The following is a 26,321-nucleotide window of genomic DNA, read 5'->3' on the forward strand; positions in this document are numbered from 1 at the left end:
ACGAATAGTGGGATTGACCGTCACATTATAACGCTTCCACGGCTGAAAGGGAGAGCATGTTCGGTGTGATGGAGATTCGAATCTACGACTGTCATATTACGAGTGGAATGCGTTAACCGCCTGACCATGTCGGACCTTACTATCATGTGAATACGAAATGCAATGTTTACTGTAAATTCACGGGTTGGAATCGCTCTCCCACCAAACATACTCGCTCGTTCAACTGTGGTTACGTTATAAACTTACAGCCAATCCCACTATTCGTTGGTAAAAAAGTAGCCCAAGAATTGGCGGAAAGTGGTGATGACTTTCACTGCTAAACTAAGGACGACTAGCGCAGATAGCCCTCAAGGAATTTGCTCGAAATTCAAAACCAAACAAATTTTCCGTAAAGTAGTTAGATTTTACTACTTTATTACCAAGTAAACGTGAAGTAGTGAAAACATTATCAGGGTGCAGTAGACACAGAAATTCATTTATCTTTATTTTCAACTGATGCGTCCGTAACTGTTTAACGATATACAAGTTATAAAATATATATTTTAATGTTTTTTGCGATGATATTCAAATACGTTTTATGTTGAACGGCTAAAAATGTAATCTTGCCTTTTGTTATAAGAAAACACACAACATTTGCTATATATGATTTTTGCAAGTGTGACTTTTTAAAATAGAAGTAGTATTGAAAGATGTGAGAAAGTTTGAAAGAAATGTCACCATATTCGTCAATATTTAATAATTTTCTATTTACCTCATAAGAAACTCCAGAAGGGAAATAGTTTTATTAATTATATAGCAAACTTTTTGTTCGTGATAAATGTCTATATAATCACTGGGAATTTTGTGAATTAAAGAGCAGGTAACAAATATATATAAAAAAAAATGAAAATCAGGTACGTTTATGTGACTCCAAACTAAATATATTTTAAAAACAATCTAAATCTTTACTACAGAAAAGACAATACCCTGAATGCTTCTGTTATAATTTCCATGATGCCAATAACAAATATAAGCTTGGGAACTATTACAACAGTCAATGTATTTTTAGGTTTTTTTCTTTTTTTTATAAGTTTCGAAGATATCATGTTAGTGCCATCTATTGGAAAAACCGAAATTACTTTATTGTTATTTGCTTTGATTCGTCAAAATAGAACTAAAAAGATAATCCATTCAGGTCTTTCTACATGTTACGTTTAACATGAAGGGTAATGCTTGTAATGTCATTCAATAATAATCGTGTCACACTTTTATTTTCACAACTTAATCAATATTAAATTATTATTTAAAGAAATTATTATTTATTTCAGTTATACAGTGGGATAATTTTACAAAACGTTCATTTGTCTTTATCTAAATTGAGATGTATACAACTAAAGGAAAAAACAGCATTGTATTTAGTTGATTAAAAACAAAACTGGCAATCGCTACCTTGGAACATTTGATAAAGCCAACAGTAACAACAAAAGAAGACACAGCTTAATAATATACAAACAATGAACATGCTTGAGTTAGCTACAGGTATATTTTGATTGTAACGTCATCTTAGGTAGAACTGATGGGTAAAATAATAAATTAAGTTCATTTTAAATTTTCCAGTTTTTAATTTTTTGTGATGCTAGTTATGATAACGATTTAAATTAAAATTCAGTAAGTTTCCTAAATAAAGTAAATAATCATTCTGTTCGTTATTGAAAATGTCTTGTTAAAATATAACTTTGTTGACATTAATGACAAAGTGAACTGGGTTATTACAATTTGTCACAGGAATGCTGAGATTAACCTCTCGTGTAAATCGTTCTCGTTAAGTATTGGGCTATTTACAGTTGAGATGGTGATTCAGAAAATATAAAAGAATCGTCGGCAGTTTATTGGGGTCCTTTGTTTGGTCGATGGTTACTACATAAGCTAGTCGCGTGAGATCGTTCATTATTGTGAAGATGTTATGGTGGTAGATGGTTCACTTTGGTCCGAGTCACCAGTATCATGCAATAAAGGTCGACCAAAGGACAACAACCGAGGTCGTTTCTTGAATAAGCTTCGAGATCCTCCGTTCTTAGAAGAAAATATTCGTTTAGGTTTTGTTGTGGGTAAAGGAGTGGTAATTGAATCAGTGTGATCTTCATGTTCTGTGGCATCAATGTCCAAGGTACTACCACCATCTTTAGCAAGTGGAACATGATTTATTTCTTTCGCCTTTGAAAGACTTGAACTTCCATGGCTTGATGAAATAGTGGAATTTGAATTTGTACCGGAAGCTGAAACTATGGTAGGTGTTTTACCAAAAAATGATGGCCTCTTTGAACCGTGCAAGAACGATAGACGTCGACGTTTATTAATCTGTGTGTTTCTAAATATTATTCCTTTAGGATTATTTTCTATTTCTGGTTCAGCTGTTGTTGTTAGTTCTTTATAAACGTTATCTACATTTGTAGGTTCTCTTGAAGACAGTGTTTGTCCTAAATTGGTTCTATTTCTAGTTTTCTCCGTTTTCTTTCGTTCCTCCAATTCAGCTTCTTCACTTGATGACACTGGTTCAGTCTTTCTACCTTTAAAATTAAGCAACGGTTTTCTAACTCTTCCAGGAAATAAAGGTCTCTGTCTTTGATTTGTAAACGACGTTAGTTTAAAGAAAGGGTGTCTGCTTCTTCTTGGTTCATCAGTATTGTTGGTTCCAGAAGAACTCTGTGTCACCTCATCCTTTATAATAACATCAGAGACGGGGCTTAGTGTAGTAGGAAGAGAAGCAGTAAGTTTAGTTGATGAAAGTGTAACTTGATATGGTGTAGGAAGAGTGGGAGGTATTGGGGACACGTTTTTTGTTAAACTACTTTCTTTGTTAACTTCACCACTGTTCAAGGGACTATCATTGTATTCTGCTTCAGTAACTGACGGTTTGCCATGAGCCAGTTTTGAGACGTAAGGAACACCAGCTTTAGAAGGTAATGGTTGTTGAGGCTTGTTCGCAGTTACTTCAGTAGCTGTCTCTTCTTTCGATTGATAAAATGTTCTATGTGAAGGTTCTGGAGATACGTTTACCACATCACCACGAATAACCTGTTCTGCTACTGACTGTGGAACCTTTGGACGTCCAAACCTTTCACCAGTAAATTCACTGCTGTCGTTATTGTAATATTTAATTATCTTATCTTGGTCTTGCAATGTTGTGCTGGATAGAGGTGTTTCAGATATTTGCACATGTGGTTTGGCGATATTGTTATTATGTGAACGGTTTTGAAACGATTCTGAGTGAGTGCTATAAAATTTATGAAGGTGAAGTCCACTTTCATTATTAATGGTTTGAAGAGAAAGTTTTTTACCCTCATATTGCAGAGGATAGGCCTGATGTCCTCTCGAATTGCTAACTGATTGAGTTTTATCATCAGACAATGTTTCAGTGCGAAAGATTTGTCCTTTTGGTGGGCTCTGAACTCGCACTTGTTTGCTTCCCTCATCTTCATTTACCAATATAAATTCTGTTTCATAAGTTAGTTTTCCATTTTTAGTTTCTTCATGTAAAGGAAACACGGGTGGTTCTGTTGACTGATAAGGGTATGGAAATTCTATTTCCATGACTGATAAATTAGAGTGGGTTTGTAAGTGTTTTTGAACACCAAAAGAATTATCAGGATTTTCTCTTCCAGCACTTTCCACGAGTATTCCTGGATACCTTCTCCCTTCCAGGGAGCTATGGAGGGAGTCCTGTATATTCGCTTCAGTAACTGGTCTTACTATGCCTTTATTTGGTGTGAATCTACCCTGGAATTCATTGATAACTTGAACTTTTCTTGGAACTTCGGGATCAAATAAATCTCTTTCCTGTTGCTGTTGTTGTTGTCGCACTTGTGTTAGTTTTCCCGAAAATTCTATGCCAGCAAAAGGTTTTGGAGAAGATTCTTTATTAATCTCAAAATTATGGCCAGGTTTTTTTCTCCAATATTCTGTGCTAGGATGCAATCTTGGAAAGTCTCTTTGATTAGAGATGTAACCCGGATTTATTCTTCTGGGGTCAGATATAAAGCTTCCTGGAAGCTCATGACCAGAAAGAGATTCGAAATGAATTTCAGTGTCATCAGATCCTTTATCAAGATTGTGTTTATTTGTTAATGTGAATCTTTGTGGAGTTATTCTACCGGGTAAAACGGACTCTTTTGGATTAACCAATTCACCAAAAGTTTTTTCAGATCTTTGTTGCTCATGGTGTAGAGAAACATTTGGTAATATTCTTAGCCTATACAAAGGTCTTCTTGAAACTTCTAGGCCAGGTATGTCTTTATTATTTATTGGTATGGGTATTCCAACAACTCTTTTCTTAGGTTTATTGCTTTCAAACGTATCATGATTATAGTTATGTCTGCCAATCTGTGATACATGTATTGAAGGAGGAATTAACACGGAATCTCGAAAAAGACTGGATTCAACAAAACGTGGTCGGTCACCATTTTTTGAAGTAAACCAAGTTGGATAATTAGGTTGGAAGTTTTTAAGCTGCTGTGAATTTCCAGGCCTCACCAAACCATAAGGAGGTGTTCGATGTCGTAGGCTACTGAAGTCTTGTTGACCATTATTATGTGGTCGATTAGGAAGTTGAGGAACATTTACATTTGAAGAAGTAGGTTTCCCGAGTGACAACGTAAAATGTGAAGGTTCATAGCCATAGAATGATTTAGGTCCATGACCAAGTATAGGTGCAACGTCTTGTGGTAATGATGTAGAGTCTTGAGACGGAAAGACTAAAAACTGTGGATGTCTTTGCTGCGTGGGTATCCTACGATGTCCATTATATGGAATATTAACTGATTCAAAAGGTACTTTATAACCTCGTTTGCTACTGACTACATGTTTATTTTCGATGTCTTCGTCTACATGCTTAGGATTCCTACTTGATTCAGAATTGGTATTAAAGAATAACCCATTTTTATTTTCAGAAGTCTGAGGCCTGTAAGATAGCAAAGGTTGTGAAATTCTCGGATCTTGTGATTGAGGATAAAACTGTTGAGGTGCTTTCCTTAGAGATAGATCTTTTTCATATACAAAATCTTTAGAAGATCTAAATACTGGTGGGTCAAATGAATTGCTACTTTGAGATGCTGATAATAATGGAGGAGTTTGTTCTCCTACTTTTCTGTCTCTCTCCCCGTAAAAAGATTCTTGATTTGGTAGCAACGTTTCCTGAGAGGACAAGGAGCGTACAAACACAACTGGATTATCACGATTTGAAAAGTGACCAGCAATGGATTGACGATGATGTCTTTCTTTCCTTGCTTTTGAAGCGTCTCTTGAAGGGTCAAATTCTGATTTATGTGCTCTAAAAACGGCTTTACTATTCACAAAATCAGTATTCTCTCTTTTTGTTCGCTTCAGTGGAATGTTCTTTTGGAAATTTTGAATCGTAGGATTAAAATTAGCATTTGATAAAAATATATTCATTGATGGAATAGGATGGTGTAATCCTTTGAAAATGTCAAATTGTAGATTCTGATGATTTTGTTGAAAAGGGTAAATTATAGTGTTTGATGTTAAAACTGGTTCAACAGTCTGCTGTCTTAAGTAAGCCGACGACTTCGTCAAGAGTAAATTCGGGTATTTAGGAACTTCGTTAACTCTTCTGTCATATAAAGCAGTTTGGCTCTTAGTTTGTTGTGGTTTGTAATGCCCTTGTGAAGGAAAAACGTAAGATTCATGATTAATTGTTGAAATGGTTGGAGGTTGAGAAAGCTTCTTATTTGTTGTACTAATACTTATTTCATTGGGATATATTTTCCTCTTTCCATTTATTATAGGTTTTCCTGATAAATATGCGCGAAATCTGTGATTGGAATTTGTTGGGTGAGAAGGCTGCAGGTAGTGGTGAAATGGTCCTAAGTGAGAAAAATGAGTGTTTTGCTGATTGGTAGCTGATAAAAATGGCTTTTGAATTACATTCTGCACCTCCTTGTCGATACCAAGAAGAGGCTTGTTGAAAACCTGGATGGGATTATATAGTCTGTATATAGAAGGAACGAAATTCTGCCTGTGTTCATAAGAGTTGTGGAAAGCTGGAAGGCCGTATTGGATATGAGGCTTTGGCTGGTTTAAAGGTATTTTGTTTATAGTGCTTGAACTAGGAAAATATGGGCTTTTGAAATGTAACTGTGAATCTTGCAGTTGCTTAGTCCCATAATGGTACGTATAATCCCTAGTTTTCCCGAATGTACTGATAGTTTTTTCATTTCCATAATGACTACTACCAGGTTTCTTATAATTTTGATTATTGTACTGTGTCAAGCTATGATGATTAATAAACGGATAACCAGAATCATCGTTTTCAGTACCATTATAATTTGCCACATTGAAATTATGGACATCACCAGGGGAGTGTTTTGCAATTTGGATTTTACTTATATTTGACATTTTTGATGGCTTATCCTCTACAATGAATTTCTTGTGATTTCTGTTGTTGTGAAAAATTCTTTCATTACCATTATTTTCTGTCTTTTTGATGCTAGCATCTTCTGTATATTCTTTTACAAACAATGGTTTCTGACGTTTTTTGGACCGAGAAGCAAACAAATAATCCGTTTTATACTTTCTACTTCCGAAATTTTGAGGGTGGTTATGTCTGTCCTTCTGAGGATGGTTATGTCTTTCCTTCTGAGAATTGTGGGTTAGAGAAGGATTGCCAGAACTGTTTCTCTCACTACGTGGTTGAGTTATGAGGACAGCCAAGGAGGAATTAACCATACCAAACTGCTCTTCTAGCTTAGTTCGGTCCTGAAAAGAGGTGTTCTGTATTATTTTGGAGGTTTGGGAATGTTTCTGACGGTCTGTTGTTGGAACTGAAACGTCTACGTGTGATGTGGCATTCTGTTGTAAATCTTGCTGGTCGTTTAAGTTAAAATATTTCTCCGTGTAACCACAAGTAATGCCAAACTCATAGTCACAAATCTTGTATTTCTGGTTGAAGATGGACTTTGGAGGGCAGAGAAACGTGAAGCGTTTACCATGTTGATTGCAATAGTGAAACACTTTGCAGTTAAACATTTTATCTGCATAGTATCCCTCTACTTTTGATTCACACTCGAAAATCACATGACCCATGATTGTTGATAGGGGGTCTTGAAACCGAGTTCTGTTGTTGTATTCTTGACCATCATTATCTTCATAGATATAATCCGACAATCTCAGTCGTTCATCCTGAAAATAAAAAACAAGAACAGTCGTTTTAATTTAGAACACTTATTCTTAATGGTTCTCTCTTTGATATTTTTTTTGTCACAAGTACTTCATTTTACCAGCTTTTTTTAAACAAAACAGCGAAACCTAAAAGGACAAGACCGTATAGAAACAAACCTATTCCACATTAGACATAATATATTACATTCTTGTTTGTGTGCAGTTGCAAATGAGTAAAAAAATAAGGGTATTTTCACCCTAAATGGTAACCTTATACGACACATTGGTTAAAAACTATATCAGACCCATTCCCCTCAATAGTTCAGATTTCGGCTGTCCTGAGTTTAGAAATGTTGACCAGAGGATGTCAACAAGTATACGGTACCAATGTCTAAACGACAACCTTTACTGGTACATCGCATGCTCAAACTTTGGATCTCTTGACCTGTTGCCCAACATGCTATCCACCAGGCCAAACGTTGAACCCTAGATATGAAAAACTATATTGTGATAAACTTCATGTTAAATGGTGTGATATTCACAGCGGCGTCAAGTCATAAAAAACATAGAGCGAAATTATAAAGACACTAGTTATTACACTGAGTTTATTATCATTTACATGAATTTTAACAAACTCTGTTATTGGACGTTTATCAGAGATTAATATAATTGTTCATCGAACAGTTTGAATTAAATAATTAATGTGAAATATAAAGTAAGTACAATACGTCGTAAACCTAGTCCTGGGAAATAAACTTGTATAGTATATCCTTTAGCCTTATATAGGAATGCTATGGCTAAGCGCTGTTACTGTGTGTTTGTAATTAATTCCATGACATCATTTGTAACTAGAAGTATATTATTATAGCGTTTATAAATAAACGCATTCCAAAAAGTCGTCATAACTAAATGGATTATATCATATCATCAGGAACTAATAGTATGCTATGGCGTTGTCGTAATTAAGAGCATGTTATGACATCGTTATAGCTACGAGTATGATATGACAGCGTCTTTAAAACCCGCGACCCTCATATTACGAGTCGAGCACCGTAACCACCTGGTCGTGCCAAGTACGAGTGTCATCTCACTTCACATACCATGAGCAGATCATAACCATTCGTTACACTGAATTTAACAAGAATAACTTGTGGACAACAAGGGATAATTTGGACTATCAAAGATGTCTCTGAAGAAAAAAAAGTTAAAACGTAATCCCACTTTTCATTTATTAGGAAATTATGGATTTAATTTTAAACACTAAAAAACATCGATCTTCACTAGTACCAATTACAAATACTTTCATAAGCCAATCACCTTTATAGAAAATAAAGCTGTCTCAACTGGGCCGCAGTCTGCCTTTTTCAAATCTGAAACTTGTGTCAGAGATCTTTGTTCTATTGATCAAACTGATAATATTGTAAGATTCAATGAGATTATCTCTAACCATCCTTTCTCCAAGAGAAACCAAGTTAAGAGATCTTATACTATCCTCATAAGACAACTGTTCCATCCTCAGAACCATCCCAGTAACCATGCCCAACTATTCCATTCTCAGAACCATACCTGTAGCCATGCCCAACTGTGCCATCCTCAGAACCATCCCAGTAGCCATGTCCAACTGTTCCATCCTCAGAACCATCCCAGTAGCCATGCCCAACTATTCCAATCTCAGAACTATCCCAGTAGCCCTGCCCAACTGTGCCATCCTCAGAACCATCCCAGTAGCCATGCCCAACTACTCCAATCTCAGAACCATCCCAGTAGCCATGTCCAACTGTTCCATCCTCAGAACCATCCCAGTAGCCATGCCCAACTATTCCAATCTCAGAACCATCCCAGTAGCCATGTCCAACTATTCCAATCTCAGAACCATCCCAGTAGCCATGTCCAACTGTTCCATCCTCAGAACCATTCCAGTAGCCCTAAACTTTTTGCAAAAAGTTAATATTCTTTCTCAAGTGCGGAGATTAAAACTGTGCAGGCATTTCGAGTTAGGCCTAACTAGTGATTTATACAGCAAAATAATTACTTTCTTTAACTAGTAATCAGTGTGTTTCTAAATACATGATAACATTTTCTTAGGCCTACCAAAAAATAGGGAACTGCTCCAACGTCTCGAATGACTTACCCAATATTACACCAAAGATCCTTTTCTTTTTCATCAACGCTATTGAGTAGGTTCTCATCTGTATTACACGTATGATCCAAATTACTTGTGATGATCCAACTGTATTGCCTTGCACTTATTGTAACTAAAGATCATTTACCAAATGATTGTTGAACTCATCAATTGATTCAACTCATCCGTAGTTGTGCGACATTGTTAATAAAATGGAATTATCCACAAACTTAATGCCATCCGTAACTTGACTTCACCAACAACAACATCTTGTTTTCTCCTCCCATCTAACCACCCTACAACCCAAAGAACCGGCTTTTCCCTGCATCCGTTATTATTTCTTGTATGATATCTTAACAGAAGTTTTTTTGAAAATCTAAACTCTAAAAACCTTCGCTTTTTTCACTATCCAGATAACACTTAACATTTTGAAAAACAGTTAGAATATTATTAAAGGATTGCTTGTTTGTTATTAAGCAAAAAGCTACATAAATAGCTATCTATGCTCTGCCCACAACGGGTTTCGAAACCCGGTTTCTAGCAGTAAACGTCTGCAGACATACCACAATGCCACTAGGAGACATTATTAAAGTAAGTTTAAAACTCCCGCAGACATACCACAATGCCATTCGGAGACATTATTAAAGTAAGTTTAAAACTCCCGCAGACATACCACAATGCCATTCGGAGACATTATTAAAGGAAGGTTAAAACTCCTGCAGACATACCACAATGCCACTAGGAGACATTATTAAAGGAAGGTTAAAACTCCCGTAGACATACCACAATGCCATTCGGAGACATTATTAAAGGAAGGTTAAAACTCCCACAGACATACCACAATGCCACGAGGAGACATTATTAAAGGAAGAATAAAACTCCCGTAAACATACCACAATGCCACTAGGAGACTTTATTAAAGGAAGGTTAAAACTCCCGCAGACATACCACAATGCCGCTAGGAGACGTTATTAAAGGAAGGTTAAAACTTCCGCAGACATACCACAATGCCGCTAGGAGACGTTATTAAAGGAAGGTTAAAACTCCCGCAGACATACCACAATGCCGCTAGGAGACGTTATTAAAGGAAGGTTAAAACTTCCGCAGACATACCACAATGCCGCTAGGAGACGTTATTAAAGGAAGGTTAAAACTCACGTAAACATACCACAATGCCGCTAGGAGACGTTATTAAAGGAAGGTTAAAACTCTAGTGAGTCCATGTTTATTTTTTTATGTTTCACTAGTTTCTAATTTATTCTGTAGAAATTTTCCCGCTTCAGAAATACGTTCGACTTGTGTATACGATCCAGGACGGCCGAGCATGGCCAAAAGTTAGGGTGCTAGACTATGGTTCTACAGGTTCAACATTCGTGTCTCGTTATCACATTTTTTTGTGAAAACACTCTCTGATTCTTTATGTGATACCGTCCGTGGCCAAGGGATTTTAATGCAAGATCTTGGTTAAAACCTTGTTCACGGAAACGTTTTCCAAACGTAAATCCACGTGACCATCAGGCCCCCTTATTGTACGTGATCATGGAAACGTGAGAAAAATTCACGTGACGTTTGCCGAACAGAGAAGTAAAACATTTCGGAGAAAGGGAATGTGGTGAGTGTGCGTCTCTTTGTTTTTTATTTAAGTTTTTTTTTGGTATACATGTTAAATAATAAATACCACTATACTTTACTTAAAACGTACGTTTTCTTTCCGCAGGAATAAAATTGACGTGTTCAAATGGGGCTGTAGCAAGTACAGTCTATACAGCCATAGTCATTTTGATTTTATTAATTATTTGACTCAGATTTAAAGTGGAGAACCTCTCGTAAGTCATGGAGTACTTTTACCAATTGAGATACAGGGATAACACACTAACACTTCTTATAAGACACTTTTTAAAAACTTAAACTACCACATAGTCACCCTCAAGAACACTAAAACAGTAACGTCAATCTATACAGCCATCTTTATGGACTGTAAAACAGTAACTTAAGTCCATACAGCCATTCTTATGAACTGTTAAACAGCAAGCGCAGTCTATAAGGTTACATCCCAGGACTATAAAACGGTACTTATATATTTATAAGCAGGTATACATAGCCGTCCTATAGAAGTGTAAATTCATTCTACGGAACCATGATTTTCAACCACACAGGAAACACAGTTCTGCTTGATATACTCTAATCTTACAGTTTAGGACAATTACGTCAACAAACTACGTTCTTTATTTATTGTTGTGTACGAAAGAATAGAAGCGTAATTAAGATTCGTTGTATTTTTATCACCAGGACAAAAACAGACATCAGATGGTAAGTTGAACGTCAAATAACTATATTTAGTGCCATGGTTATCACGTGATATTCAATTCCGTGTTTGAAGCCATGAGTCATCAACATACAACTGGCTGTACCTTACTGTAATGTCTACAACATGGGGCATCGATATGGAACAGCCTGTACCTTGAAGTAATGTCTACTACACGGGACATCAGTATACACCTGTCTGTATCTTATTGTAATGTCTGTTAAATAGAGTTTCTATATACGTCTGTCTGTATCTTATTGTAATGTCTGTTAAATGGAGTATCAATATACACCTGTCTGTATCTTATTGTAATGTCTGTTAAATAGAGTTTCTATATACGTCTGTCTGTATCTTATTGTATGTCTGTTAAATAGGGTATCAATATACACCTGTCTGTATCTTATTGTAATGTCTGTTAAATAGAGTTTCTATATACGTCTGTCTGTATCTTATTGTATGTCTGTTAAATAGGGTATCAATATAACCTGTCTGTATCTTATTGTATGTCTGTTAAATAGGGTATCAATATAACCTGTCTGTATCTTATTGTAATGTCTGTTAAATAGAGTTTCTATATAAGTCTGTCTGTATCACTGATGTCTAAATAGGGTATCGATATCTGTCTGTATCTTATTGTAATGTCTGTTAAATAGGGTTTCTATATAAGCTGTCTGTATCTTATTGTAATGTCTTCCAAATGGAACAATAATATCTGTAACTTCCTGTAACTCTACAAAGTGGGTATCAGTATATTGGAATGATTTTCTACCTATTTGACGTTTCGAAGAGTTTATCTCAGCGTCTAACGTTTAACAAAATAATAACAGACCAGATCCTTTTATAATACAGACTTGAAAACCAGATTATTAACTAAACATAAGAAACTATTAATTACAAGAATCTGTCCTACCAGAACGTGAACTCCAGGTTTCAACTTTGTTGCCCAGCTGTGATCTTCAGCAGATGCTAGAAAAACAGAAAGAAACTAAATCAGTTACAGAGAGAAACCTTGGACCTCAAACACTAAGAACGCGTAATGTTTGATTTGTAGTTATTTTTTTTAAACGTTACTTCTTTATATAATTTTATTAACACAATTCCTGTGCATGAAACAAATATTATTGTGTTTTTTTTTTTTTGTTTCAATACAAATTACGATCTCAGTAAGTGGGTTATCATTATTATAAATTATGCAAACATTTTAGCAACTAAAAATCTAATTGTCGTTTAAAGACAGGTTGTCTGAAGTTGTTGATCCATAATACAGTTTCGTAACGACACACCTCTCTTATCATGTTTTACAGTAAACCACAGTGTGTTCTAGATGGTGCACGTTGTATTTGTTTAGTATTACCACAGTTTTTTTGTAATCAGTGAAAGAAACTCTGTTGTTGGGTTGGTAAAGATGGACAATCTAAATGACTGTTATCATGAATCTCTTTCAGTTCATTTTTCTTGTCAGGTTTGGTATGTATGTATGCTTTGGTTTGAATTTTACTCAAAACTACACGAGAGCTATCTGCGCTAGCCATCCATTCCTAATTTAGCAGTGAAAGACTAGAGGAAAGGCAGCTATTCATCACCACCCACTGCCAGCTCTTGGGCTACTCATTTACCAATAAATAATGGGACTGATCGTAACATTATAAAGTCCCCACAGCTGAGAGGGCGAACATGTTTGGTGTGACGGGGATTTAAATCAGCGGCCCTCGGATTACGAGTCGAATGCCGTAACCACCTGGCCATGCCAGATCATGTATGTATGGATCGGCAGGATTATTTATAGTAGGTCTCTTTGACTTGTTGACGATAAATTTCTACAATAAACAAACATCACGCAGTACACTTGTTTTAAAATAACATATAAAAACAAGTCAAACTTAAAAAAATACTAGATACACAGTTAATCATCACATTTTGCATCCGATCTTCAAATAATCGTCTCTTTTTGTAAAAATCCACATAGACTGGTTCATTTATTTTAGAATACAATTTACAACAAAAATTGTTCTTCTCTGCTCTGTTGTTACAATACAATTGGTGATAATTTCATTACATTACATAGCTAGTTATTACAGAGTTCTAAACGATTGATTCTTTTCGTCAAAACCCCAAAGAGATTTGTTCAGCTACTTTAGAACACAAATGACAAGACAAATTAATTTTCTCTACTCTGTCGTTACAATACAATTTGCGATAATTTCACTTTAGAAATCACCGTTTGTGCTCTTATGGCTAAACTTATGAACATACATTCTAGTTCTAGCTATCTACGTATGTAACGATCCATCTTACTTGAACTACATTTTGTATGCGTATTTAGAGGTCTACAATGTTCTACATGCTATCCCACAATATGATGCAACAATACGCGATGACAACAATAATTCAAGATTCAATTCACAACTATTGAACTACACAACGTATGATTCGTATACAGTGACGTAAACAAACCTGCGGTAAACTATCTCTTTTAAAAATAATAAACTAAACTATCACGCTGTACTTAAACGGAAACAAGCGTTTATCATATATCTAACATTGATCCACCTGGTTACTGTTAAGCCTATTCTAGGTTGGTCAATGTTCAAAATGGAAAGGAGTTATATTAAGCCACGCGAATTAATTTTAATTGTGTATACGATTACAATGATACATACTTCGAATATTTAATGAATATTCAGCTTTTATATAGATTTGGTGTTAAATTAAAACTACAAAATAATCTAATAACGGAATAGCTTAACTGATCGGCTCCGGCATGGCCAGGTGGTTAAGGTAATTGACTCGTAATCTGAGGGTCAAGGGTTCGAATTCCCCGTTACACCAAATATGCCTGCCTTTTTAACCGTGGGGGCGTTCTAATGTGACGATGAGTTCCACTATTCGTTGATGAAAGAGTAGCCCAAGAGTTTGGCTGTAGGTGGTGATGACTAGCTGCCTTCCTTCTAGTCTTAAATTACCAATTTAGGGACGGCTATCGCAATTAGTTCTCGTATAACTTTGCGCGAAATTTTAAAAAATCGAGGATTTACTGTTAAATTAGGGATGGATAGCTGAGAAAGGTCTCGTGCATCTTTACGCAAAATTCATAACAAATCAAACACCACGTTATGTGAATTACTTATTATTGATTATAATGTTGTCATTACAGTACGTTAGTTACTTATTACCGGTTACAGTGCTGTTCCTGATATACGTTAGTTTCCTACTGCCAGTCTTTGCAGTACTTGAGTTATCTGTTACCGAATACATTTAGTTGAGCGTCACTTCGTAAGAATATGGATATGAAGGACATTCACTCATGGATACCGTTGATATTTTTAGTAGGTCTTTGGTAGAAAACGAATGTACTTTTCGCAAAGGATTGGTTTGGTTTGGTTTGAATTTCGCGCAAAGCTACACGAAGGCTATCTTCGCTAGCCGTCCCTAATTTAGCAGCGTAAAACTAGGGGGAGGCAGCTAGTCATCACCACCCACCGCCAACTCTTGGGCTACTCTTTACTAATGAATATTGGCATTAACCGTCACATTATAACGCCCCTACTGCTGAAAGAGCGAGCATGTTGGTGTTACAGGGATTCGAACCCGCGACCTTCGGATTACGAGTCAAATGCCTTAACCACCTGGTCATGGCAGGCCCTCACAAATGAAAGCGGCATTCAATTGCAATTAGGACGGTTATGTCTAAAAAAAATTACTGAGTATCATGTGAAATGTGATATTTTATTGCTGTTTTACATATTGTAGCTATTAATAATTAGGTCCTAATATTGCGGGTCAGTGGGCCTGTTCTAAGTCATTTCAAAACCAGATGGCGTGTTAACATAATATATTATGTCTCCGGATTTTAAGTTCTGATCACATGAGCTCTACTTACCTGAAATAGCAGCTAAAAATAGGACACTAATCCAGGTGACCTTCATTGTTCTGTGCTTTCTAGTTCATACTCTCAAATCCAGATCACTTCAGTCTGTACAAAAACAACATAGGGAATGTAGTCTTCCTTTCGTTTGTAAGATATGTGAAGGAAAAAACAATATCGCAAAAAAAATTAGAAAAATATTAAATGAAACCGAAATTCCATTAAGTAAGAACAAAGAAATGTACATTTATTTATTTATTAAGTTTAATTTTGTCGTTTTAAACTTTGATGGCTCCTACCAGGCACGTTTTTAAGGAGATCATCAGAAACAATAAATTAACATGAAAATAACTTCGTACATGATCCCAAACAGAATCTATCACACCAAACGTGCTCGCCTTTTCAGCCGTGAGGGCGTTATAATGTGACGGTTAATACATACCAATATTCGTTGGTAAAAGAGTAGCCCAAGAGTTGGCGATGGGTCGTGATGACTAATCAGATAGGCTAGTGCAGATAGCCCTCGAGTAGCTTTGCGCGAAATTCAAAACCAACCAAACAAACAAAGAAACTTCTGTTGTAAATCAGTTGAGATTTACTCATTTCACAGAATTACGTAATGGGTCATTGCTGCGAAGAAATTGTAGGGCAACGGAAGGAGTTTTTCCTTAGGCGTAACGTTGTTACTAATTATTAGGCCTTTTTGTGACTAAGCAGTAACACACTGTTAATGATTTATAGTGCAAACCTCGTGAATTGTAAAGGTCATTTTTTTAAATTGTTTTGTAAGAAACATGCAGTGTCAAACACACACACAAAATTAAATTCGTAGTCTTTCAATAAGTGTGTGTGAGTTTGAAGTTGAGCAAAACTTACAAGCTGGGCTGTCTGACTTCTGCCCACCACAGGTATCGAAACCTGGTTTCTGGTGTTGTAAGTGCGCAGACATTCCACGGTGCTACTGAGGAGAGCCTGTCATTAAGCAAAAGCTTCCTATCATTTTATATTTTTACTAGCACCATCTACTTAGAATATTTTAGAAATAACAGTCATCTAGACCAGTTATTAATCCTTGTATTACATATTCTGTCATCTAGACCAGATATTAATCCTTGTATTACATATTCTGTCATCTAGACCAGATATTAATTCTTGTATTACATATTCTGTCATCTAGACCAGATATTAATCCTTGTATTACATGTTCTGTCATCTAGTTCAGATATTAATCCTTGTATTACATATTCTGTCATCTAGTTCAGATATTAATCTTTGTATTACATATTCTGTCATCTAGACCAGATATTAATCTTTGTATTACATATTCTGTCATCTAGACCAGATATTAATCCTTGTATTACATATTCTGTCATCTAGACCAGATATTAATCTTTGTATTACATGTTCTGTCATCTAGTTCAGATATTAATCCTTGTATTACATGTTCTGTCATCTAGTTCAGATATTAATCCTTGTATTACATATTCTGTCATCTAGTTCAGATATTAATCCTTGTATTACATATTCTGTCATCTAGACCAGATATTAATCCTTGTATTACATATTCTGTCATCTAGACCAGATATTAATCCTTGTATTACATATTCTGTCATCTAGACCAGATATTAATCCTTGTATTACATGTTCTGTCATCTAGACCAGATATTAATCCTTGTATTACATATTCTGTCATCTAGACCAGATATTAATCCTTGTATTACATATTCTGTCATCTAGACCAGATATTAATCCTTGTATTACATATTCTGTCATCTAGACCAGATATTAATCTTTGTATTACATATTCTGTCATCTAGTTCAGATATTAATCTCGGTATCACGTGTTCTGTCATCTAGCTCAGATATTAATCTTTGTATCACGTGTTCTGTCATCTAGTTCAGATATTAATCTTGGTATCATGAGTTCTGTCATCTAGCTCAGATATTAATCTATGTATCACGTGTTCTATCATCTAGTTCAGATATTAATCTTTGTATCACGAGTTCTGTCATCTAGTTCAGATATTAATCTTTGTATGACGTGTTCTGTCATCTAGTTCAGATATTAATCTTTGTATCACGTGTTCTGTCATCTAGACCAGATATTAATCCTTGTATTACATGTTCTGTCATCTAGTTCAGATATTAATCTCCGTATCATGAGTTCTGTCATCTAGTTCAGATATTAATCTTTGTATCACGTGTTCTGTCATCTAGCTCAGATATTAATCTTTGTATCACGTGTTCTGTCATCTAGTTCAGATATTAATCTTGGTATCATGAGTTCTGTCATCTAGCTCAGATATTAATCTATGTATCACGTGTTCTATCATCTAGTTCAGATATTAATCTTTGTATCACGAGTTCTGTCATCTAGTTCAGATATTAATCTTTGTATGACGTGTTCTGTCATCTAGTTCAGATATTAATCTTTGTATCACGTGTTCTGTCATCTAGACCAGATATTAATCCTTGTATTACATGTTCTGTCATCTAGTTCAGATATTAATCTCCGTATCATGAGTTCTGTCATCTAGTTCAGATATTAATCTTTGTATCACGTGTTCTGTCATCTAGTTCAGATATTAATCTTTGTATCACGTGTTCTGTCATCTAGTTCAGATATTAATCTTGATATCACGAGTTCTGTCATCTAGTTCAGATATTAATCCTTGTATTAAATGTTCTGTCATCTAGTTCAGATATTAATCCTTGTATTAAATGTTCTGTCATCTTGTTGAGATACTGACCCTTACACGACTTGTCCTTTTATATAATTCAGACTTTAATTATTGTACCTTGTGTTCTGTCATCTAATATAGACAATAATTCCTGTATCATGAGATTTGTTAATCACTTCAGATAATAGTCTCTAACAATTTGTTCTGTTAACTGTTTCAGAATCCCTGAAAGATACGTTTTGTCAATCACTTCAGACCTTAAACACTTGGATATCTATTTTTTGTCATGTTGTCTGAACTTACAGACGTCATCTTCATATTCTATTTCAAGTTTCTTTATTATTGCGTTAATCTGATATTTATGTAAAAACGGCTGGTATGGGTTGGAAAAATTTTATGTTGAGGAGCGAACAACGTTTCGACCTTCTTCGGTGATCGTCAGGTTCACAAAGAAAGAAACAGGTAACTAACCGATAGCTGACCACATGTTTGAAGGGGGTTGTGTAACTGAGTTTTTACATATTTTTTTTTTCTACAAGTGGGTTTTATCGTGATCACTGCGTTAATCTCAACTTTGACTAACGTTAAGTAAGTGAAAAAAAGGATAAAATTAAAACCCAACTTTCTGGAATCGTTGTTATTTAAAATAAGTAACTTATCGAACCTTTCAGTTAACTTACCTGCTCCCATTACATTGTGAGTTTGAAACAAAACAAAGTGCTGCTTAAATCAAATCTACGTGTATTAGAAGCAAGGGTCAATTTGTTTCTGCTATTTTTACAATGCTCAAGATATGTGACAGTGCTGACACATATGCTATGAAAAGTTAGACTAAGGTTTGGTTTGGTTTGAATTTCGCGCAATGCTACACGAGGGCTATCTGCGCTAGCCGTCCCTAATTTAACACTGTGAGACTAGAGGGAAGGCAGCTGGTTATTACAACCCACCGCCAACTCTTGAGCTACTCTTTTACCAACGAATAGTGGGATTGACCGTCACATTATAACGTCCCCATGGCTGAAAGGGCGAGCATGTTTGGCGTGACGGGGATTTGAACCCGCGACCCTCGGACTCCGAAGTTGTGTGTCTTAACCACCTGGCCATGCCAGAGTCCTGGACTAAAGAGTAGGAAAAAATACTTCGGTTCGAAAGGAACAGTGGGATTGCTGAATTTAAATTGCAAACCATAAACATCACTTTATAAACAAGCTCAAAACTGTACTGAAATTATTCTTTTAGCGAATATTGGTTCGACGAGTAATAATAAAAACGCTGAAAGACGTTGTTTTCACTCCAAAGCCGAGAGTGAATAATATATTACAAAAAAATGGTGTCTTTAAGACCAAAGAATTTTTTTATAATAGTATTAATAATGTAGTGTTTATGAAATGTATCAAATATTTTCAATATAACTCATTAATATTTTTACATTGGTTCTCTATAAGTCGAATACCCAAAGATAATTTTATATGAAATATCTTGAGCTGACTTAAATGCAGTACATCATTAAAAAAAATCGTACCTTTCGTGATGTTGTTGAATGGTAGAACTAGATGTTTAGCTTGAAATATGAAACGCGAGTTGACATAAAAACAATTACAAGTTTTCCATTTAAAAACTGCGCCACCTAGAAGCGTTTGAACTGTAATTTTAGTAGATGAAATACTCGATTAATTTTTCGCTGTCCGTTATATACTTCAATGCAGTATCGCCTCGAGGCCAAAGGACGTGTGTGGCACGCTCTAGTTGCGTTCAAAGCGTGGAAATTTTGTAATTTTCTGAACAGGAGCTTGAAAACGTTAACCGATAACGTTATACACTACTGTAATGGTACCTAAAGTTATACACTACTGTATTGGTACCTCATCATATACATTACTGTATTGGTACCTAAAGTTATGCACTACTGTATTGACACTTGGAATTACATACTGTTTTTACTGGGTACCTCAAGTTATACACTATAGCAGTGGTACATCAAGTTATATACTACTGTATTGGTACCTCAAGTTATATACTACTGTATTGGTACCTCAAGTTATATACTATAGCAGTGGTACCTCAAGTTATACACTATAGCAGTGGTACCTCAAGTTATATACTACTGTATTGGTACCTCAAGTTGTACACTATTGTATTAGTACCTCAAGATATATGCTATTGTGTACTGCGTATTATTGTATCATAATAAATACAGTTTAAAAAATAGACGTTTAAAGGACGTACTAGCTATGAACTAAGCCTAATAAGCACATACTGAAATATTGTTTTATTAGGAAAATATTAAAAGCTACAAATGAATGCTTCTTATTAATGTTTTATTAGGTATATATATATGTATTTTAAGATTCATATGAAATATTTAACTCGAGTCTAATTCATTCAGGAGATTTACGCCTGCATCCAGATAATTAAACATAACTGTGTTACTAATTTATTTGTCTTCTCAGAGGTAAACTTTTGTTTTCAAATTATGATTGTGTTCCTCGTTTACTTCTGTAGACATATATAACACTGAAGTAAATGTTTTCTCCGCATACCTTTATATACTACTGTTCAAATGTAAAGAACTTCAAAGACGCGGGACACTTAGCTTTAAATAAAATTATTAATTTAACATTTGTATCACATGTAGATGGCGCTTACGAAACTAAACACCGCTTCAACATTATGTACAAAGCGTGTTCGTGAGACATATTAACTTAATATCATCTTCATTTCTGATACACCAAAGTTGTGTAGAATCTCACTTGAAACTGATATGTTCGTCGAAAACAACTTTCAAGAAATGCGAGAAAACTAACTTTTGCTACTTTTAGCAACTATCAAACTGTTGACACACTCCAAGGGATGGCGTCACGGTCACCATCTCAGTATTTCATGTCCATATTTTTTTAATTCATCCAACCTCTGATGGACTGCTGCTAGTATAAATCTGATTATCAGAGAGACAATCGACACTAGCCATCAGCAGTGTCGAAAATTAATTCAAAATAAAACACATAAAGGAAATGGATAACTTCCATTAAAGAACCTATGTAGAGTACGAGGCATGGATAATGGGTTTTGGGTTTGTTTTGAATTTCGCGCAAAGTTACACGAGGGATATGTGCAGTGTAAGGCGAGAGAGAAGGTAGCTACTCATCACCACCCACCGCCAACTCTCGGGCTACTCTTTTACCAACGAATAGAGGGATTGATAGTAACATTATAACGCTCCCACGGCTGAAAGGGCGAACATGTTTGGTGCGACCGGGATTCGAACCCGCGACCCTGGGATTACGAGTCGAACGCCTTAATACACCTGGCCATGCCGAGCCGCATGGATAATGATTTTTATGTCTGTTTTGTTATTCTATGTTTATTTTATATATATGTATATATACACATACATACATATAATAGATGAAAATAGTAACTTACCATTACAGTGAGGTAAAAACCAACCTGGCCACCAGTATGGTTAATAAAATACGCTTTTTTTATGAACATATTCGTAATTATTGAGATTAAAATTGTTTCATTAATGAGAACTTTTGCTGTTAAAAATATTTTTGGCCGTAAACCCAATAATATTTCTTGAGGTTCGGTCCGCTTTGATTTTTTGTTTGTTTGTTTGTTTTGGAATTTTATACAAAGCTACTCGAGGGCTATCTGTGCTAGCCGTCCCTAACTTAGCAGTGTAAGACTAGAGGGAAGACAGCTAGTCATCACCACCCACCGCCAACTCTTGGGCTACTCTTTTACCAAATAGTGGGATTGACCGTCACATTATACACCCCCATGGCTGAGAGGGCGAACATGTTTAGCGCGACGCGGGCGCGAACCCGCGACCCTCGGATTACGAGTCGCACGCCTTACGCGCGTGGCCGTGCCAGGCCCCGGTCAGCTTTGAAGATTTAGGTTAGTCCTAAATACAGATTTTAAATTAAGAATAATACAAATTTAATAATGAACAACAAACAGAAATACAATCAACATGAATAGATTGGTTGTAATACGTGATAGACAAATTGGGTTAACATGTTGAAAATGTGTGTTACAGAATAATAAAGTTGGAAAAAGCAAAAGGGGAGAAATACAAATTAAAGACAAACCTAAATTTATAAGAAGAAAGTCTGGGACCTGCAACTATTGTTAACAAGTCATAAAAGAACAACATGAGAACTAATTTCTTGTCCGATAATGCATTTTTATAAAGGAAAATTACATTAAAATAAAAAAAAAAAAAAAAAAACTCCAGTTTATTCAATTAGTTATTCAGTAAACCATTTCCTTGTGTAACAAAATATATTCTCTGAAGTCTAAAGCCTTCGGGCAACGTGTGTAGATGAGTCTGCCTTCACACATATTTAAACACACCTTATGTGCTCTTTCCCTCCATAACAAGCGAAAAGTTCAGTGACACAGAATTCTCTAAATCCTGGTACAACTCAACACTGAAAACTACAAAATAATTTCTTAACGTTTTACTAGTATTTAAATTTTTACGTTCATATTTTGTTTTTTAAGGGGGCGTTGTGTTCAAGAAAGTCCTCAGTTTGAGTATGTGTTAATTACAACACTGTGTACAATGAAAGTCTCCAGTTTCAGTGTGTTAACCACAACAATATTTCTTATGAACTTCCTCACTAGTTTTAAACTTTATAGGAACGTAATCTACGTTTTATTGTCTTTGTTTGGACGCCATTTTAGAAGACTTTACATCAAGTACACACATTTTCTTATTCGAAATTCGAGCGGTATTCACAGGAATTCAGTCCAGTTTCTTTTCGGAATTCCAAATTTAGTTCTATTCTTTTCTATTTTCTTTTTTAAGCCAACTATTGTTGTTGTTTTTTGTATTACTTAACTGTTCAGTTTGAATAGTATACTAAAATATACCGTTAACATGCAGAAAACTTGGTTGTACGAATACTACGAAACCAGGTGTTGAAAATCTGAGTACCTGCACATTTTTAAGGTAAATTTCATCATTAGACCTGTTCACCTGTAATCAGTTTGTTAGCGTCGTATCTCATTTTGTTTGAGTTAAAACTTACTAACGAACCAGGTCAGGTGCTATTACACTTTTTATGAGCTTCGTTCTTTAACAGCGTCACCATGATATGCATGTTCTGTAGCATGGAAATTGAATGTTACACTTTACAAGGGATATTGAGGAAAAGAATATATTTATATATATAGAATGTTACTCATACATATAACAGTAATAAAAAAACTGTAACAAACTGTGCAGATATCAGAGATGTCTTGTGAAATTTGTACCTACGGTCCTTAGGTCATTTGCTGTTTTTATAAAGGGTATATTCTGTTTTATTAACAAGCATCTCTATGTCTTGTAAAAGCGATATTTGCGAGGAAAACACTGTTTACTTTCCATTAAAATCACTTTATTTTAGTGCAAACACTGATTTTACTGTAAAAACAATTTGTTTTTCAGTAAAAGTATTGTTTACTTCATCTTAAAAACATCATTTATTTTCTAGTAAAAACACTGTTTACTTTCCAGTAAAAATACTGTGTAATTTACAGTAAAAATAGTGTAATTTATAGTAAAAATGGGAGTGAGAAGTGTTTAGCTTTTAATAATCACATCAATGTCAAACTTCAGTTTGTGATTTACATAATTAATTCAAAACAGTATTGTGCAATCTATTCTGTTTATGATGTTTTCGTAAAGTTACACAAGGGTTATTTGTGTATAGTTGCACATAGAGTACGACAAGAAAAGAGACAATTTCACAATTATATATGCCGTCAGCTCTGGATATTCTTATCCCACTGAATAGTGGGACTTGACTGTCAATCGTATGACACACAAACGGCCCCAAAGCGCATAATGAGTTGTTGGGACAATGGGACACTAATCGTCAGGCCAAATCATGTTCAAGTGTTCAAAACCTAACATTAAAATCTCTTTCATATACATTATTCTACCACTGATATAAGATCGTTTTAAATTTTATATACAATAATTTTTTTTCTCTACATTAAAAGTATTGATGCTCTTGTAGCTTCAGAACAAAGATGCACTCTATCCACCACAGGGATTTAAACTACAGGGTTTAGGATTGTAAATCCATAAACTTAGAGCTGGCCCCCTGGAAACATCAACTGATGTGTTCTAGTTGCTCACTAGGCTATTTTGGATTCTCCACCAGATGTCTTCAAACACGCGTAAACGAGCATTCAAATGTAACGCCGGTAAACAAGTCAGATATTGTGGACTACGTAATAGGTAAGTTGTTCAATGAGGTCATTTTAATCAGTGATTTAATCATGTGAGGTTATTTTAAGATTTTAAAGTCGGTTTTCGTTCATAACAGTTTGTTTATCAAAAGATCGTCACATCTATAGCTTAGATTTTTAAATATATTATGTTTCTAATTCAAAGCTCCTATCGTAGGTGGGCCAACGATATGTTTCCGGACTAACCACGATAAAATAAAGATTCGATGCTCTGTGGTGAAGAGAAATAAAATAGCTCATTGAATTCTCAACATTGTACTTTATTTCAATTAAAGTGTTAATACCCATACCAGCAGTCTCGAGAATATATTTTAGCTTCAAGTGGATTTCCCATAATCACGAAGATAGCTCATTGTTTAGCCTTGTGCCAGAAACAACTGCAGAGTAGCCAACTTTTAACATTACTACTTCCAATTATACGTTTTTTTTGCCGCCACTCCCCATGGCTGGACGATAAGTTAAAAAAATTATAACGTTAAAATTCGGGTTTCGATACTAGTATTGGCACAGCACAGATTGTCCATTTGTTGTTAACAATAATCGAGGTAAACGGATTTAATAACACACTGATGTTGTCTTTCTTTTGAGGTCAATATTTTCTGGTGTTTGATGACAACATATAAAGATTGTTTGTTTGTTTGTTTTAATTTCGTGCAAAGCTACTCGAGGGCTATCTGCGCTACCGTCCCTAATTTAGCAGTGTAAGACAAGAGGGAAGGCAACTAGTCATCACCACCCACCACCAACTCTTAGGCTACTCTTTGCCAATGAATAATGGGATTGACCGTAACATTATAACGCCCAAACGATTGGGATGGCGAGCATGTTTGTTGCGACTGGGATTCGAACCCGCGACTCTCAGATTACGAGTCGAACGCCTTAACCCACTTGGCCATGCCGGGTCTTTTAGCGTCATAAGACCACGGTCTTGTTGCTGAGTTACCGGGAATCTTCAGTAGAAAAAGAACAGAAACATTTAATGAAATATTTGTAGAAATTATCTGGAAAAAAATATCTTCCACCATGATAAACTAAGAACTGCAGTTCTGAACTACATTGGTTCTCATCCATTCAATTTCAGATTAATGTCAACCAGAAGAGTTTTGGGTTTAGATGTGGGAAACAACCTGGTGTTAGGTTTATTTCTTTGCACCAACTGTAGCGTTACTAGTGATTAAAACACTATTTCCAGAAAGTAAAAACACAAATAGTTGAATTTAACAGCAAAACCGGATAGCCTGATGGTGTGACCGAGTACAGCAGAGGTGTGCATGTGGAAAACGTTTATATATGACAGTGGGCCAGGTAGTTAGGGCACTCGACTCGTAATATGAAGGTCGCAGGTTCGAATCTCCGTCACACCAAATGTGCTTGCTTTTTCAGCAGTAGGGGCGTTAATATGTGATGGTCAATCCCACTATTCTTTGGTAAAAGAGTAGCCCGAGAGTTGGCGGTGGGTGGTGATGACTAGCTATCTTCCCTCTACTCTTAAATAGCTAAATTTGGGACGGCTAGCGTAGATAGCCCTCGTGAAGCTCTGCACGAAACGAACAAACAAACATGATATTGTCACAAGCTTACTCTGGGATCAAAGGTTTTTCTGTATACTTATAAATATTTAACCTATTATAGGTTTCATTTTAACCTAACTTCCTGTCTTCTGTCAGTAGTTTAAGACTTCTGTGGGGACGAAAAAAAAGCAGAATACTGGTTAATAAATCTGTAGTTTACGAAGTTCATGTGGAGGAAACTGTATGGCAAAATGTTCAGTTACAAATTTATAGCTCAGAATGTCTTTATTTAACAAAATCATGGAGTTTTGTAGATATTACATCTATCGAAAGAAGATCCATTTTATATCATTGGTTTCTTTTAAAGGCGATAGTTGTGACAAGTGTGGTTGAGTAACTTGGTAAGAATCGTACGTTTTGTTTATAATTCATT

General features: G+C 35.5%; 1 protein-coding gene and 1 long non-coding RNA gene across 3 annotated transcripts; one reads left to right on the forward strand and one right to left on the reverse strand.

Annotated features, from left to right (window-relative positions):
• Positions 1-1,318: 1,318 nt before the first annotated feature.
• LOC143245152 (uncharacterized) lies at positions 1,319-19,832 on the reverse strand. Of its 2 annotated transcripts, none has more exons than XM_076491137.1 (4): positions 19,648-19,832; positions 15,460-15,552; positions 12,490-12,545; positions 1,319-7,173 (listed from the first exon to the last, which is right to left on the reverse strand). In XM_076491137.1, exons 2-4 carry the CDS (start codon positions 15,503-15,505, stop codon positions 1,927-1,929), a joined length of 5,349 nt encoding a protein of 1,782 aa, XP_076347252.1. In that variant the 5' UTR covers positions 15,506-15,552; positions 19,648-19,832; the 3' UTR covers positions 1,319-1,926. The 2 variants fall into 2 exon arrangements, with proteins under 2 accessions (XP_076347252.1, XP_076347251.1); XM_076491136.1 differs by having other exon boundaries at positions 15,460-15,585.
• LOC143245153 (uncharacterized) lies at positions 10,594-24,761 on the forward strand. Its single transcript, XR_013025486.1, has 3 exons — positions 10,594-10,886; positions 24,143-24,366; positions 24,535-24,761. It is a non-coding gene; the product is annotated as an uncharacterized LOC143245153 (long non-coding RNA).
• The last annotated feature ends 1,560 nt before the right edge of the window (positions 24,762-26,321 follow it).

The sequence above is a fragment of the Tachypleus tridentatus genome, chromosome 2 (assembly GCF_004210375.1).
Source record: "Tachypleus tridentatus isolate NWPU-2018 chromosome 2, ASM421037v1, whole genome shotgun sequence".
NCBI classification, from domain to species: domain Eukaryota; kingdom Metazoa; phylum Arthropoda; class Merostomata; order Xiphosura; family Limulidae; genus Tachypleus; species Tachypleus tridentatus.

Excerpts from the sequence above, each read along its gene's own strand:
- LOC143245152 (XM_076491137.1), bottom strand. The coding sequence starts at position 15,505 with ATGAAGGTCACCTGGATTAGTGTCCTATTTTTAGCTGCTATTTCAG. Across the intron at positions 12,546-15,459 it reads ATTTTTAGCTGCTATTTCAG|CATCTGCTGAAGATCACAGC; the intron begins GTAAGTAGAGCT and ends CTGTTTTTCTAG. Across the intron at positions 7,174-12,489 it reads AACCTGGAGTTCACGTTCTG|GATGAACGACTGAGATTGTC; the intron begins GTAGGACAGATT and ends TTTTATTTTCAG.